This window comes from Mauremys reevesii, linkage group 3 (genome assembly GCF_016161935.1).
Source record: "Mauremys reevesii isolate NIE-2019 linkage group 3, ASM1616193v1, whole genome shotgun sequence".
Classification (NCBI taxonomy): Eukaryota; Metazoa; Chordata; order Testudines; family Geoemydidae; genus Mauremys; species Mauremys reevesii.
In genome coordinates, this window is record NC_052625.1 from 180,449,848 (window position 1) to 180,466,432 (window position 16,585).

Sequence of the window (16,585 nt, forward strand, 5' to 3'; positions counted from 1 at the left end):
TTGAGACCAATATAAATTAAAGGAAAAGCTATTTTGGAAGAATGGGACGGTTAAGCGCTACAAGAAAATACATTTTTTAAAGCCAAGCACAGGTTTTATCCCTAAAAACACCTGCTAGTACCTCATTAATTTAGCAACATAAAGGCCCTGACTATCCATACTCCTTGCTCCTAGATGAACAATCAATAAAAGTAGAGTCAATGTCAGGTCTGCTAGTACACTGGTTCAAAGTGATACGAGTTCAACTTCCCTAAATTCAAGCTTCAACTAGGTTTATTCCAGCGAGTCCAGATTTGCTGTGGCCCGCCAAGCTCCCCGCGCCCTTCCTGCCCCCCCAGAGTTATTTTCTTCTTCGAGTGCTTGTTCGTGTTGATTCCAGCCAGATGACTTCCAAGCTCTACTCCGGAGGTGGAGTCGGAGTTAAGGAATTGCTGATTGGAGCACCACTCTGCTGAAAGTTGCATCATCTCTAGCGTGCTGTGTGATGGCATAGTGAGAGGTGAACGTATGCACTGAGGACCAAGTAGCTGCCCTATAGATTTCCTGTATCGGGACCTGGGCCAGGAACGCAGCTGATGAGGCTTGTGCCCTTGTGGAATGAGCCTCCACTCCAGAAGTCTATGCCACTCATCCTGGAGTACCTTCTGCACCTCAACCAACAAGGCCTGGCAGCATCATCCAGCAAGGTACACCTTGCTGCTATCTCGGCCTTCCGTCCGGGCACGTTTGGATGCTCCAAATTCACTAACCCTATGGTAGGATGTTTCCTTAAGGGACTGTTATGGATATATCCTCGGGTTAGACAGTCTCTTCCAGCATGGGAACTGGATCCTCTCCAGATTAATAACAGATTTCAGAGGAGCAGCCGTGTTAGTCTGTATCAGCAAAAAGAACAGGAGTACTTGTGGCACCTTAGAGACTAACAAATTTATTTGAGCATAAGCTTTCATGGGCTACAGCCCACTTCATCGGACACATAGAATGGAACATATAGTGAGGAGATATATATACATACAGAGAACATGAAAACGCGAGAGTTGCCCAACCAACTTAGCCTCATTCTATGCATCTGATGAAGTGGGCTGTAGCCCACAAAAGCTTATGCTCAAATAAATTTGTTAGTCTCTCAGGTGCCACAAGTACTCCTGTTCTTTTTCCAGATTAATGGGATCCCCAATTCGAACCGCTGGTGACTTGCTCCCTTCTCTACTTCTCATGGAAGGTAGCCTTCCTGGTCACCATCACATCAGCCAGGAGAGTATCAGAGTTAAAGGCCTTTACCTCCGATACATCCTACATGGTCTTCCACAAGGACAAGGTGCAACTCAGACCTCACACGGCCTTTCTCCCTAAGGTAGTGTCACAATTCCATAGTAGCCAAGACATTTTTCTATCTGTCTTCTATCCCAAGCCCCACAACAGTACCCAAGAGCAAAGGCTGCAGTCATTGGATGTTTGGTGGGTTTTAGCATTCTACATCAAGTGCACAAAGCTGTTCAGAAGGTCGAACCAGCTGTTCATGGCAGTGGCAGACCGAATGAAAGGACTCCTGGTCTCATCTCAAAGATTATCTTCCTGGATCATGGCCTGTATCTGCATGTTATGAGTGGCTAAGGTCCCAGCCCCTCCTCTTAAGGCTCATTCCACAAGGGCACAGGCTTCATCAGCTGCGTTCCTGGCCCAGGTCCTGATACAGGAAATCCGTAGGGCAGCATGCACACCCGACTGGAATCGACGTGAACAAGCATTCGAAGAAGAACAGTAAGATTCCTCCTTTCCATCCCCCACAAATCCATGCTGCTATTTTTCTGGGCTCTTTACATAAATGAACTGTTAATACACACTACTGGTAAAGAAACTCAAGGCTAAAAAGAAAAATAGGTGCTAGAGAGGCATGTTTTACAGAAGTCATCCTGCCAACATCAATATATTTTTACAACTGGGACATCCCCAGGATTTGGAGACATTCCAGAACTATGTCCCTGTGTCTGATTCTACAGCTTCTTATATAAAATATTTCCTCCATTCCATTCAGTCTGAGACCATCTAAGCCTATAAAGACTTAAACTTTAAAGTATTTTTTAAAAAAAACCACCCTAACTTCTAGGGGTCAGATAGTAGTTCAGTCTTGATTCCCAATCCAATCCTGGAGTTTCTGCTACAATTACTTACACGAATGCAAACACTTCAGACTTTAGAAAGGAATTAAAAGTCTTATTATAGTTCAATTTCCTTAGTAGAAAAACATATGAGTAATCTTATGGTTACTATTTTTGTACCCCCCAAAGAAATTACTGATAGGTCCCCTCAACTTTGTGGGTCAGTATAATTTCATACATATTACTGTTTTACTATTAGCTCTGATTAACAATAGAGCTTTACAATGCTCTCAGCAGTCTTTGTTCACCAATCCTTTAAAATATACTACTGAACTAGTATTCTTTTGGTTCAAAATCAGGAGCCCTTTAAAAATAAACATAGCATAAAAAATGGTTACTGACCTTCCATAACTGTTGCTCTTCAAGATGTGATGCTCACGTCCATTCCACATTAGGTGTGTGCACGCTGCGTGCACCATTGCTGGAGATTTTTCCCTCAGTGGTATCCATCGGGTCAGCTCCAGTGCCTTCTGGTGCCCCACACTTATGCGCCAGTATAAGGGGCGCCGCCAACCCCGCACCGTCTCAGTTTCTTCTTGCCAGTTAACTCTGACAGAGGGGTAGGAGGGTGGGTGATGGAATGAATATGAGCAATACATCTCAAAGAACAATAGTTACAGAAGGTCAGTAACCGTTTTCTCTTCTTCGAGTGCCTGCTCACATCCATTCCACATTTGGTGTCTCACGAGCAGTACCCAAAGCAGTGGGCTCAGAGTTCATGCAGAAGAGGACTGCAACTCTGCTCTGCTGAACCTCACGTCATCACGAGACTGTTGGGTGATGGAGTTGTGGGATGAGAAGGTATGCATTGATGACCAGGTTGCAGTCCTGCAGATGTCTTAGATTGGATTGCTTTCAGCAATTCCAAATACAGGAGGTTATCCAGGATGATATTCTCTGGGCTGAAACTGGTAGGCCTTTCATCATCTCTGCGATTGCCACAAAAGAGTTGTGTGAATCTGTGAAACGGTTTAGTCTTCTCAAGGTAGAAGGCAAGGAGATGCCTAACATCCAATGAGTGAAGCCACTGATCTTCTGAATTCTTGTGAGGCTTCGCAAAGAAGACTGGCAGTAAAATGGCCTGGTTGCTATGGAACAGCAAAACTTTGGCAGGAAGGCTGCATGGGGGTGCAGCTGGACCTTCTTCTTGAAGAACAAGGTGTACGGTGGTTCTGATGTCAGGGCCCTGATTTCAGAGACCCATCTGGCTGAAGTAAACACTACCAGGAAGGTGACCTTCCAGGAGAGAAGCAACAGAGAGCACAATGCTAGCGGCTCAAAGGGAGGACCCATGAGTTTTGATTGGATAAGTCTAGCAGTGTGCCAAATCAGTGTTGGTGCGGCCATGCCAGGGCTATAAGAATAACTCTCACCTTGTCTTGATTGATTTTCAGAAGCGCCTTGTGAACCAGAGGAACTGGTAGAAATACGTAGAATAAGAGCTCTGTCCATGGAAGCAGGAAGGCATGGGAGTCCAGGCTGTGCCCAATGCAGCGAGCAAAACTGATGGCATTTCCAGTTCTGCTTGGCTGCAAACTGGTCAACCTAGAGAGATTCCCCACCTTTGAAAGATGAACCTGATGACCACTGGGTGAAGGGACCACTCATGGTCAGAGGAGAAATATCTGCTGAGGTAGTCTGCCAGGGCATTCCAGGCTTCCAGAAGATGAGAAGCATTGAGGTGGATGGAGTCCTTCATGCAGAAGTCCCATAGACAGATGGCCTCCTGACAGAAGGCGGAGGAGCATGCTCCTTCCTGCTTACTGATGGAGAACATGGCTATGGTGCTGTCAGTACCTGCATTAAAAATTAAAAAAAAAAAAAAAAAACTACCTTGCCTACAATCTGGGGAAGGAACACTTGGCAAGCCAAGCAGATGGCTCTGAGCTTCCAGACATTTATGTGCAAGGAGAGTTCTTCCTGGGACCACAGGCCCTGAGTTAATCAAGGTGGGCTCCCCAACGTAGGTCTGAAGCGTCCAAAACTAAGGACACTGATGGCTGGAGGGTGACAAAGGGAACGTCCGCCATTACCATCCGGGGGTCCTTCCATCAGTCAAGGGAGGCAAGGACTGGGGCTTGAACAGCAAGCACAGAGTCCAAGTAGTGACTGTTCAGAGAGTACATTGAAGCTAACCACGTCTGCAGAGGCCTGAGGCACAGCCTTGCGTGCCATAGCATGTAAGTGCACGTGGCCATGTGCCCCAGTAGCTTGAGGAAAACCCAAGATGTTGTGATCAGTTAAGCCATAACCTTGGATATCAGGTCTGACAAAGTCTGGAATCGCACCCTTGGAAGAAAGGCTCTGGCCTGAGTTGGGTCAAGCACTGCCATGATAAACTCTATTCTCTGTACTGTAATGAGTCGACTTCTGTTTGTTTACTAACAGGCCCAGTGCTTGGAAGGTGGCTTGGACCAGGCTGATGCTTTTCTTTACTTGAGCCTCTGAATGACCCTCAATCAGCCAGTTGTTGAGATATGGGTAGACTTGAGCGCTTCGCCTTCTGAGAAAGGCAGCTACCACTACCATGCCTGTCGTAAAAACCCAGGAGGCTGAGGACTGGCCAAAAGGGAAAATGGTGAATTGGTAAGGAGTCTGGTTTATAATAAATCTGACAAATCTTCTGTGGCCATGGAAGATAGAAATGTGAAAATAAGCGTCCTTCAAGTTGAGGGCCCCTGGATCCAGGGAGGGAATGACTGAGGCCAGGGAGACCGTGCGGAACCTTAGTTTCTTGAGATAATTATTGAGGTGATGCAGGTCTAGGATGGGGAAAAAGCCCCCCTGGGCCTTTGGAATTAGGAAATATCGGGAGTAAAACTTTTTCCCACTCAATTTTCGAGGTAGCCCTTCCATAGCCCCCACTGGAAAGAGGATCTGCAGCTCCTGGAGTAGGAGTTGCTTGTGAGAAGGGTCACTAAAGAGGGACAGGGATGAGGGGAGGGATAGAGGAGTGGATGAAAACTGCAGAGTATAACCATACACCACTGTACTTAGCACCCAGTGGCCTGATGTGATGTGGGACCATGCCAAACTGAAGTGACAGTCAGTCCAAAAACACAGGAGGGGCAAGGATCCGAGGTGGAAACTGGTATAGCGCCCTCAGGCACACCTTCTAAAAGCCTGCTTGGGTCCAACAGAGTAGCTATGCGACCCGGCAGCGAGGTTGAGGTGGATGGGAGCAACTGATGGCGCTTGTAACCTCTGCCCTTTCTTTTGTACAGGTCCTGTCTCAGTGGTGGAGCCAAGCAATGGGCTGGCTGTTGAAGCCATACCTCTCCAAAGTGGGAGAGAGAAAAGACGAGGTCTGCCACAGGGCTCTGACCAGACTCATTACCACCTTGTTAATGGGTAGGGCCACCTTAAATGGTGCTGCTGCATCTAGAATGTCAATGAGGCTGAGAGAGAATTCCGAGAGCTCCTCAGTCTCTAGCCCCAGATTAGCTGCTACCCGCTTCAGAAACTCCTGATGGGCTCTAAAGTCACCTTGCGGCAGTGAGCCACTCGGTCCCAATATGTCCTTGTCTGGTGGGGAGGAGGAAGAAGAGGCCTCTACTGGAAGGCGAGGGTTTTTTTCTCATCTTCAGTTTTAATTACCGACATGTGGCCCACGTCTTGTACATCAGTACTGGGAGTTGGTGTCCAGTGCCAAGCAGAGTGAAGCGGGATCCCACCCCTCAGAAGCAGCCGAGTAGGACAGGTGAGAAGACGGACACGGTACTGAGGGAAACCCCCATGGGTTCCTGAATGGCCACTGCATAGGCCAATGTTTCCCAAACTGGGGTCGTCGCTTGTGTAAGGAAAACCCCTGGCGGGCTGGGATGGTTTGCTTACTTGCCGTGTCCGCAGGTCCGGCTGATTGCAGCTCCCACTGGCCGCGATTCGCCGCTCCAGGCCAATGGGGGCTGTGGGAAGCGGTGGCCAGCATATCCCTCGGCCTGCACCGCTTCCCACAAGCCCCCATTGGCCTGGAGCTGCGAATCGCGGCCAGTGGGAGCCGCGATTGGCCGGATCTGAGGACGTGGCAGGTAAACAAACCGGCCCGGCCCGCCAGGGGCTTTCCCTACACAAGCGGCGTCCCAAGTTTGGGAAACACTGGCATAGGCCATTGTCCATCTGGCCAGGTGCTGGTGGGGGGACCTGCACTGAGGTCCAGCAGCACATAGGGCAGGTACCAGTGGTGGCTCTTGCGCTGGGTGTAGGGTTCCACCTAAGACTCAGACAACGAGTCCTCTGGAGGTGACCAAGGGGAATGGATCTCCTCACTTCCGCCATCTGGTGCCGAAGGTCCGGAGACCAGTGGCTGAGGCAAGAGGAGTTAGTCCAGCAACCATCAGGGGCGGTAAGAAGGAACTGAGTGGGTATGGGGCCAGTGGCGCTCCGTATACCGCCACATAGAGGGTGCTGGAGTCAACACGATCGATACCACTGAGGGAAAAATCTCCAGCAATAGTCCATGCTGTGCGCATGCACCTAACATGGTATGGGTATGAGCAAGCACTTGAAGAAGAAAAAGAAGTTAAGGGTTCATATTAAGCAGATCAAATACTATTTTTACCTTATTTCAATTAAAAGTAAAACGAGGCCCATTATCACATTAAGGTTAGTCTCAGACGACTAAACAAATTTGGCTTACTGCAAGCAAAGTGTCAGTCAGGGTTCTGAATATCTATACAGGGAAAGGATCAGAGAATCTGTTCAGAGAATGGGAACCTGGAAAGCCTTATAGAATTTGTACAATGAAAGATGCAAAGCCTGAAGGCATAAGCCACCTAATATGTAGCCTAATAATATCAGTTTAGATAGGGTGGTCCAATCGGACATTTACAGCTACAAGGTTCCATTATATTTTATTTATTTATTTGGATTTAACATTTAAAAGAACACTTATTCAAAAGCACCCTGAAAATAATTAGACTTACAGTAACAACCTGGCAACATATATAACTAATATAAAAATAAATTAACTCTGCCAGTCAGCAGCCTTACATAATCAAATTAAGTGTACATAAGCTATGCCAGTCCCAGGATATTAGAGAGATGAGGTGGGTGAGGTAATATCTTTTAGTGGACCAACTGCTGAAGTTGGTCCAATAGAAGATATTACCTCAGTCATCTTGTCTCCCAAATAATCAAATTAAGATAGACAACCCATCTACCTGTGGAATAGAATCACTGTGGCATTAACAAAATGAAGTAACTAAATGATGCTAGATATGAAGACTATTATATTTATCAATAAGCTTATAAAATACCATATGAGGAAAAAAGACACCAGGATTTCAGAGTACATTTGCAGTTACTATAAAAGGGTATTACTCAAAAATATATTTAAAAAAAAATACTGGAGAAAAGAAGTTAAATAGGTTGCAAAGGAAGTAGAACATATTTTGTATGTATACACAAATTGTATATGCAAATATACGCAAATTCTAGCACAACATAGCAGAAGAAAGCAGTAAAGTAGTATCCTTCAGGCCAAAATAAACTTCTGTTAAGTCAAAGCTGATAAAACAAAGGAACACCAATATTAAAATATTAGAGAGACATTTTTAAACGAAGGGTAATGAACATAACACTTGTGCATTCACACAAAGTTCATGACAACTTACAGTACCTTTGTAGAGTAAAACACAACGGGAGGAGGGGAAATATGTGTAATTACAGAGTAATTTCACGGTTTACTTTTTACTCTTCACTTAACAAGAACAAAGTGTAAACTGAAAAATACAGAAGATTTTAAAAGTCTGCTTTAAAATGTTATTAGTAGTCCAAATAAGGCTTTTTTATAGCCATATGAGTTTATCTTGAAACTATCACATTAAAGAATGTGGTCCATTAGGCAGTACATTTTAACATGTGGACAATGAAAAAATAGAATATTTTGAATACTAGCAATAAGCAGTCGCAATCAGTGCATCACACTTCATTAGTCACTTTACTTTAATCTAAATTTTTAAGTTGAAAACCACTAGGGGGTGCTGTCGGAGCAATTGTATATAGTAATGAATATATGGGACTATGTAAATTGTTACCCCATCAGTAACAATTTCATTTATACCAAAGTGTCAGTTTATAAACTGCTCCAAGATTACTAATGTTGAAATTAGGAGTTGTCTCATGAGCAGTTCAAACATTTGGCTAAAGGATGAACACAGAGAAATTCATAAACATACATGCTCCCAGAAATAACAAAAAGTAGGTCTCTTTCCTTTGTCGCCATCCCAGAATAGTTTATTATGAGCCAATGTTACAAAACACAGAATGTCCCTCCCTCTACTTAAAATTAGATAGCAAAGAATATTCTGCCAATCAAGAAGCTCAATTAGCTGAACATTCCTTTATTCCTTACATCCCTGAGTAATTTACAGTAAAATAAAACCTGAACATTCTCTATCTTTGTGGTAGATAAAATATTTAATTTGCATACTTACTTCATCCATTTTCATACAGGTGCCAAAATCTGCCAACTTTAGATGCCCATGTTTATCCAAAAGCATATTGTCAGGCTTCACATCTCTGTGTATCAAGCCCATGGAGTGAATTGCATCCAGAGCAAGGACAACTTCAGCTGTGTAAAATTTGGCCCATTTTTCAGGCACATCATAATTGCTCATAAGGTTTACAAGATCTCCACCCGGCATATATTCCATTACCATGTACAAGTATCGGTCATCTTGAAAGGCACAAAAGAGCTAAAGCAGAAAAGAAGGAAAATTACTCGAGGGATGTTTGAAAAAGCAACTATTTTTCTATTATGGTTTCATGAAACTCTGTTCTTAGATAATCAGAGATTTTCAAGATTGTTGTAAGGCAAGTTCAATTTTTTTTAAAGTTTCTAATAAAGACTTTGCTTAATTTAACAGTAATCTAACATCTGCTAAACCTTAAAACTGCCTTATCTCACAATCTTAAAAAACTACTAATTTCTTATTTATTCCATTTATTAAGTGCATCTCATTCTGTTTCTCAGCATGAAACCCAGTGTAATGAGGCATCACTGAAATGTCAGCTCCCTCTGAAATACAAGTACAATTCAGAGTACTGGAAATAGCTAAACAGAGGCTGGTGTCTCTAAAATTGCTTTGAAATTTCATTTTTGTATTATGTTATAGCTCCTAAATATTTACATAATTATTATTTGGAACTCATTACTGCTGTTTTCCTCTAACATCACCAAGCAAAAGTAGAAATGATAAATGCAGGTTAATGTGTCTGTGAAGCGGAGATGCATGAAGTGATTAACTTTACAAATAATTAAATATAGCTTGGTATATATTACAGTTAATATTTTAGGTTACTAGTATATTGAAAGTAAGTTTATTTTAGAGGGTTTCACTGAATGCACTCTAGGACTTTCACCTCTAGATCCCATCCATTTGAAAACAGCCCAAGTAAGGCCATGCCATTATTATGAAATTGGTCAGTGGCCAGTATCAAAATGAGATGGCTGTATTTACCTTTTACATACAGAGAATCACATCTACACACTTGAAAATGTTTTAAATTATAACTATTTAATTCTTAAATTAAAAGTGCCAAGAATTTTTTCCTGCATTTAGGTTTTCATTGTTACAGATTATTGAGGTACACGGGTGCATAAATAGATACTTTATACTTAAATCCACTTTCCTCCTCCCTAATATATTACATAATGACACAATGCAATGTTTGTGACCTCATGATTGAGCCACATTACAAACACTAATAAAATTAATCTGGCAGAATAGATTGGTAGAAAAAATTTCAGTTCGCTCACATATTTTTGTAACTGCAATCTGACTCACAATTTTCCCTTTACACAAAAATTATTACAATTTCAAGTAGAGTACACATTTGAGGCTGTTTGAAAATTCCAATTCATTTTATACTGCAGCTGAAGTGATCAAGCTAAAAGTTAACCTATCAATATGGACAAATATAAACTAAAAAAAAAATCACTGATCCTGATTCTCAACTCAGTTGCACTGGTGTGATTTCTAAATTGAGATCAGAATCTGACCCATTATTTGAATTTATATGCATATTCAAAACTGACCCCAAAATTAAATACATTTAACTTAAATTTAAAAACTACAGAAAAACACTCCTTACTTGAACCACCCAGGGACTGTTGGCAAAGGCCATGATATCTCTTTCTTCCCAGAAAAAGGCTGAATCCGATCTTTTTATCATTTCAAATTTACTAAGAAGCTTCATTGCATAAACCTTCTGTGACGTTTTATGGCGAACCTGTTGGTTAAAAATGAGAGAAAAAATTGTGTTTTTAAAAACAGAGCTTTAAAAAGCAAAGTAAAGCTAATTTCTTACCTGCTAATTGTTTTCTGTGATGGTGGCAAGTCCCCTACATCAGGTGGTCACTAATCCAGATTTCTATGTCTGCAATTTCTAGGCAGTCAGGAAATCTGTAACTAGTTGAGAACTTCCAAAGCCAGAGGAAAAAACCTTATACTTACTTCTAGCCATTCTGCCAGAGTTTGTTAATCAAATAGGGTAATTTAGAGGGTGTCTATACTGGAGAAATATGAAAGAAACAAACAGGCAAGAGTAATTTGTTCTTCACTGATATGCTGCCACCTTTATAAACAATGGGTTGGCACGGCAGTGACCTGACCTTACTCAAGAGAGACCCTGTCTTTAATGAGACATGCACCAAGCTTGAGATTCAACTGGGAGGTTGGTACTGAGAGAGATTTCTTTTGAAACTGCTCCTTGAGTACAGAACATCCAAATAGTCTAGAGCTCTTAATAAGAATGGAGATAAGATCGAAGTTAGCTGAAATGCTCCTCCCTCCCAAAAGACTCACTGGTTTAAGACAGACAACCCCAGGAAGCCAGCATCTAGTCAGATGGATTCCTATGTCAACTGATTGAGACTATTACTGCAACAAAGCACTTGGAGAGAGGTTCCTGAAATTAGTCTTAGAACTTTGGAATTTCCCAAAATTCAACCGCAACAGTCTATCTACTCCAGCAAGAATGACCGCTAGCAGGAAAAGGGCATGAAAATGACTGACAGATGACAGAGATATAACCATATACTAGTGACAGCCACATCCTTGAATTAGCACTGCTCAGATCAAACTTCACAATGCTTTTTGAAAAGGTATCCAGATCTAGAACAGGCTAAAAATAAGATGTAATTACTGAAATATACTTTTACTGCAAATTCACACATGTAAATGGTGACACTGAAATCTAGCAATCATTGACGAGTCATTTTCATCCACCCATTTAGAACACACATGGCTCACACTGAGACAACAAAATAAACCAATACCTGAAAGCCATCAGGGCATGTGGAACAAGGGTAGAGGAAAAACATATTTTTACATCTTAAAGAATAATGGTTGCAATCCCTCGTACATTTTTATTCTAACAAGTTTAATTGCAGATTTTAATATTCACAAATGTCTCTTTTTTAATAATATTGAGCTTTTTGTTTCAATAGTACTTGGGGCAGTGAGTTCAAAGCTTAATTATACATTGTTCAAAATATATTGCCTTTCATTTTATCTTTTTTAATAATATTGAGCTTTTTGTTTCAATAGTACTTGGGGCAGTGAGTTCAAAGCTTAATTATACATTGTTCAAAATATATTGCCTTTCATTTTAAAATGTGTTGATTTTTAACTTTATAAGATATCATCTTGTTGTTCTACTACAATAAAAGGTAAATAAGAACACCTGAATGACCTTTTCTATAGATCGCATTATTTTATATATCCTTGTCACATCTTATATAAACTGTCTCAATATTTCCATGTCTGTAATCATTTTACTTGCCCTTCTCTAGACCTCTTCTAATTCTGTTATATTCTTTTTGAAATGGAACAGCAAGAACTGCATTCAAACATCTCATCTATCAATAATAATATGGTAACATTACAGTGTTAGTCTCTATCCCAGTAGTCTCCAAACTTTTTTGATTGTGCACCCCTATCAGTAAAAAAATTGAGCACGCACTCCCTGCTGCGCCGGCTCTACCATTTTTGCCAAAGCAACAAAAAAACAAAACAAAAAAACCACGCTCCTCCTGCTGCGCACCACCAAGGATCCTCTTGCGCACCCCCTGGGGTGCACCCACCCCACTTTGGAGACCGCTGCTCTATCCTATTCCTAAAGCAAGCTAACATTTGGGTTTTTTTGTTGTTTTTTTTAAGCCAATGCTGAGGAAATGCTTTCATTGAACTATTCACAGTTATACCCTAAACATTTTCCTGAGTTATTGCAACTAATTTAGAACCCAATATTTACGAGTAACTCCACTTGTTCCTTCCAGCGTGTTACTTTACATTTGTCTACATTTAATTTCACCTGCTTGTCTTGCCCAATTGTCTAACTTTGTTAGGCTCTTCGGAAGTTCCTCATAACATTAGTCTTGAGTAGCCTAAATTGTGTCATTTGAAATTTTACCGCCCCAATGTTCACCCTCTTTTCCAGTTCATTAAAGTATTAAAACAACGTCTCACTACAAATCCTTTGGGCAATCCACTTTAGTCTCCTTCAATTGACCATTTATTCCTATTTGTGCTCCTAATCAGTTCCTCAATCCATTAAGGCTCAAACTGAATAAATGGTCTAAAACTTGAATTACAGTCTAAATGAGAACTTGTATCACAAAATCTGGAATAGTTCTGGAAAACTCTACAGTAGGCAGAGTTTGGACACACAACCTGTGGAGATATCTGATAATTCCTGTGACATAAAAGAGACTAACTGGCACTTTAAGGACCCACTAAAGGCTTTTAGTGTTCTTAAAGGGATAGATTCAGACATTATGACACAATATAGTATTGAAGTGAAACAAATATTCAAAGGACAGATGTCTGAATTCTCCTAAAGCTTCTTTTGATGACTAAAACAGATATCTGAATCATACAGAATACAAATGTATTGCATCTTAGATATATGCATGCATCTCCCTTTTTGGTTTTACAAAAGGGATTCAGCTTTCTTTTACATAGTAAATAACCTAAATTGGTAAAACCAGTATCAGAAGGTTAGAGATTTGATTGGTGTATTCCAGGACAGACTATTTAGTAAAATCAACTAGAAAACTATTGATCAGTTAGTGACCAATTAAGTTATGAAATTAAACATTGTTTATTTTAAGGATGTATCGATTTGCATAACAGCATATATCTTATGGTCCTATTGATCTCATAATAAAGTCTTTAAAATGTGCACAGCCTCTTGCCTCGCCTGTAACCATGGAAACCTCAAACAACCACCTCATTCTGAGCAGAAAAATAATCAAGACACAAGACACTCTGGAAAGCAGCCAAAACATGTCTAGAAACATCATTAGGTATGTATACACTATGTTCTTGAATACATGAGCTTTGTGCTGCCTAGACAGGTATGCACATTTTAGGGATCAGCCTCTTAAACAGCCTGTTACTAGGCAACAATTTTCTAGATGGTTAGCCCATGGGAACGGTAGATTTAAAGAAATTACCCATATGCTGCAATACCTCTGAAGTATATACAATTTAAGGCACTAAGGAAATGTCCTCACATAAGATTACTTGGAGAACTAATTCTTTTCCCATTCCAAATATCAAAATAATGCATAGAACTGCTGAATGCACTGAAAGCTGTATTACATACACCAGAGCTTCCATAAATCCTTTTGCTCAATTGCAGAAGAAATATTGGCACAGAGGCCCTCAGAGAAAAACCTACTCATCAGAGGAATTGGGACAAAGCTTCCTAGGGTCAGCCCTAAGTCATGCCACCAGTTTATGATCCCTAAGCAATCACTCCCTACTGGGGAATCAGAGTAGCAGTTCTGCGGTTGGTGTGGCATGCACAGCAGACTTTATGCCAAAGGAAAGTTTCCTGCCACTAGAGAAATTCTCCACTGGCCAGTTACAGGCAGAAACCAAATCCTACGTAGCATATGTGGAGTGCAAAGCAGTGCCAATGGAGACAAGAATCTGTGTCACTGACTGGGCTGGGGGTGTCAAATTATCAGGTGGCTAAAAACATTTCCTGAGAAAACTGCAGAATACATCCATTATCTTGGTCAGCACTGAGGAACAGAAGTACCTCAAGACAATGAATAACTGTGGCAATGACATATCCATAGATTTGCTGTGTCCTGAGCAGGCCATGTGTGTGAAAGGACCTAGGGGAGATCTTTCTTGTAGTATCAATATGGCCATCAGTGAAGCAACTAATTTACAGGCATCTAAGATGAAGAATTATCAAGCCATTTAATCAAAGCAGTGTGTATGTGTGAGCATGTATATATGTATGTTCACTGCGGTGCTAACGTTTGTCTAGGCACCCGTGAAATTGTCTTATGCTGTAAACTGCATCCAACTGCACTGAAATGAGATGCCAAAGTTGAAAGGAAACTTATATCAAAATATAGGGGGAAAAGCTGTCAAATTTCCTTCATGTTGCCACCATGCACTAAAGCTAGTTTGATTCATGTATGCTTTCTTAAAGCATCACAATTACTCTATAGCCTGGTCCCTGCTTTATTAATGAAATGTAAAACAAATTAATGGTGTTTTAAAAGACAAGTCTCCCCAAGACACATTCTGCTACCACATAAGAGGTGCACTGAAGACCCTCCCAATCACTATATCAAAAGGCAATCTGCATATTGAGGAAATGTTGCAGCTGTTCTAAATAGCTTTCTCCTTGCATCAAATCTAGTACTGATAATGGTGCCAAGTCTTGTCATGGAGAGATAAACTTAAAATCCTAGGGTGCAGAAAGGTTTTGAAAGTAACATAAAATTAGGGTGACCAGACAGCAAATGTAAAAAATCGGGATGGTGGTGAGGGGTAATAGGAGCCTATATAAGAAAAAGACCCGAAAATTGAGACTGTCCCTATAAAATCGGGACATCTGGTCACCCTACCTAAAATATCACAAGATGTGCTGCTGATGCAATAAAGAGGTAAACTTAGTTAAAGCTGCTATGAGATGGAGCCAGAGTTAGTCTCCTAACAGAAGATGTTTCAGCTTGTAGAGACAAAAGACACATCTGCTCCTTTTATCTAGGCTAGCATTGAAGCATGCACCCCGCCAGCAGGCAGAGCAGATGCTATAGACAATGCACTACATGTTTAATGATAACAATTAAGTGGTAGCCCATTTACACACATCTTGACCAGTGTGGTCTTCAGGAACTCCATAAGACTGCAGAGATTTAACAGTGAAATTGTACAATACAGATCTGCTATGCAGAAACACTGACTACCCAAAGGTATGGTAAATGGACCTAACATACTCTGCAACTAGGGGTAGGCCTTTCCCTACTGTGTACGCAGGGAGCTCTTACGGTAAAGGATTATGCCAGTCAGCAATATTGCTGGACCGTAATCCAGTACTTTGTGATAAGGCACAAGAAAAGAAACACAGGAAACCACTTATATTTGAATTTCAATCAATAAGATTTTCCCCCAAGAGAAAACAATATGCAAAACACATACTGAATACACATTACCCTCCTTCGTATAAACTATTGGCCATAATCTAAACATGTAATAGTCACTACTCCTCACTCAGTGCATAATAACAAAAACTGGCAGTTGAAGATGCATGCATCCTATTCACCCTCCCATCATCTGACTTCTACATTCTGAGCTTGCTCATCAGCTATTGGTCTCTCTACACCCAAAGCTAGAATCCAAGAGTGGAGTTTTATTACTTTTGGAGTATCAGAAAATTGTTTTTCCACCAAAGTCAGAGATGGAGACCAATTGGCTCTGGGCTCACTCTGAATGGCTGACATCTGAGTACAGGAGAAGGGTATTTGTTAATCTATGCACAAGACTAAATGCCACAAAATGTGTTGTCCCCAGCTGAGTAGGCAGAACATGGAAATTGGGGAAACTAATCCCCATTAGCTCTCCTTTCTTGGGGAGCTTTCACATAGGAGCTGCAAATTTGGGGGGAATTGGCTTTCACTGCAGGATGACCCTTCTGCTAGACAGGTTAATGTGCCATCTTTTTGGCTTGCTTTAGTACAGAAATATTTATGATGCAGAACGGTATGCACTGTTCAGAGAAAATGTAAATGTTTTGGCTTTTGTTGATTTAATTCAGATCTTCAATCTTATTTTACTCATGGTGGAGAAATTAAAAACACTCTCACTATTCAACTTGGAAAAGAGATGGCAGAGGGGGAATGAGATAGAGATCTACAAAATCCAGAATGATGTGGAGACAGTGAATAAAGAAGTGTTTACCCTTTCACATAATACAAGAATCAGAAGTCACCCAATGAAATTAATAGGCAACAAGTTTAAAAACAAACAAACAAACGTAATTCTTCACACAACTCACAGTAAACCTGTGAAACTCATTGCCAGGAGATGTTGTGAAGGCCAAAAGTATAACGGAGTTCAAAAAAAGAATTAGGTAAGTTCATGGAGGACAGGTCCATCAATGGCTATTAGCAA

The 16,585-nt window shown here is 41.2% G+C and overlaps 1 protein-coding gene across 5 annotated transcripts in view; it reads right to left on the minus strand.

The window, feature by feature from the left end:
• The window catches only part of ROCK2 (Rho associated coiled-coil containing protein kinase 2), a 176,652-nt gene that overhangs the window by 66,517 nt on the left and 93,550 nt on the right, over positions 1-16,585 (minus strand). For all 5 annotated transcript variants that reach the window (XM_039529811.1, XM_039529814.1, XM_039529813.1 and 2 more), the window contains exons 4-5: positions 10,254-10,391; positions 8,594-8,854 (exon numbers count right to left, since the gene is read on the minus strand). In XM_039529811.1, the coding sequence (XP_039385745.1) occupies positions 8,594-8,854; positions 10,254-10,391 (399 nt within the window). The remainder of the gene's footprint in view (positions 1-8,593; positions 8,855-10,253; positions 10,392-16,585) is intronic.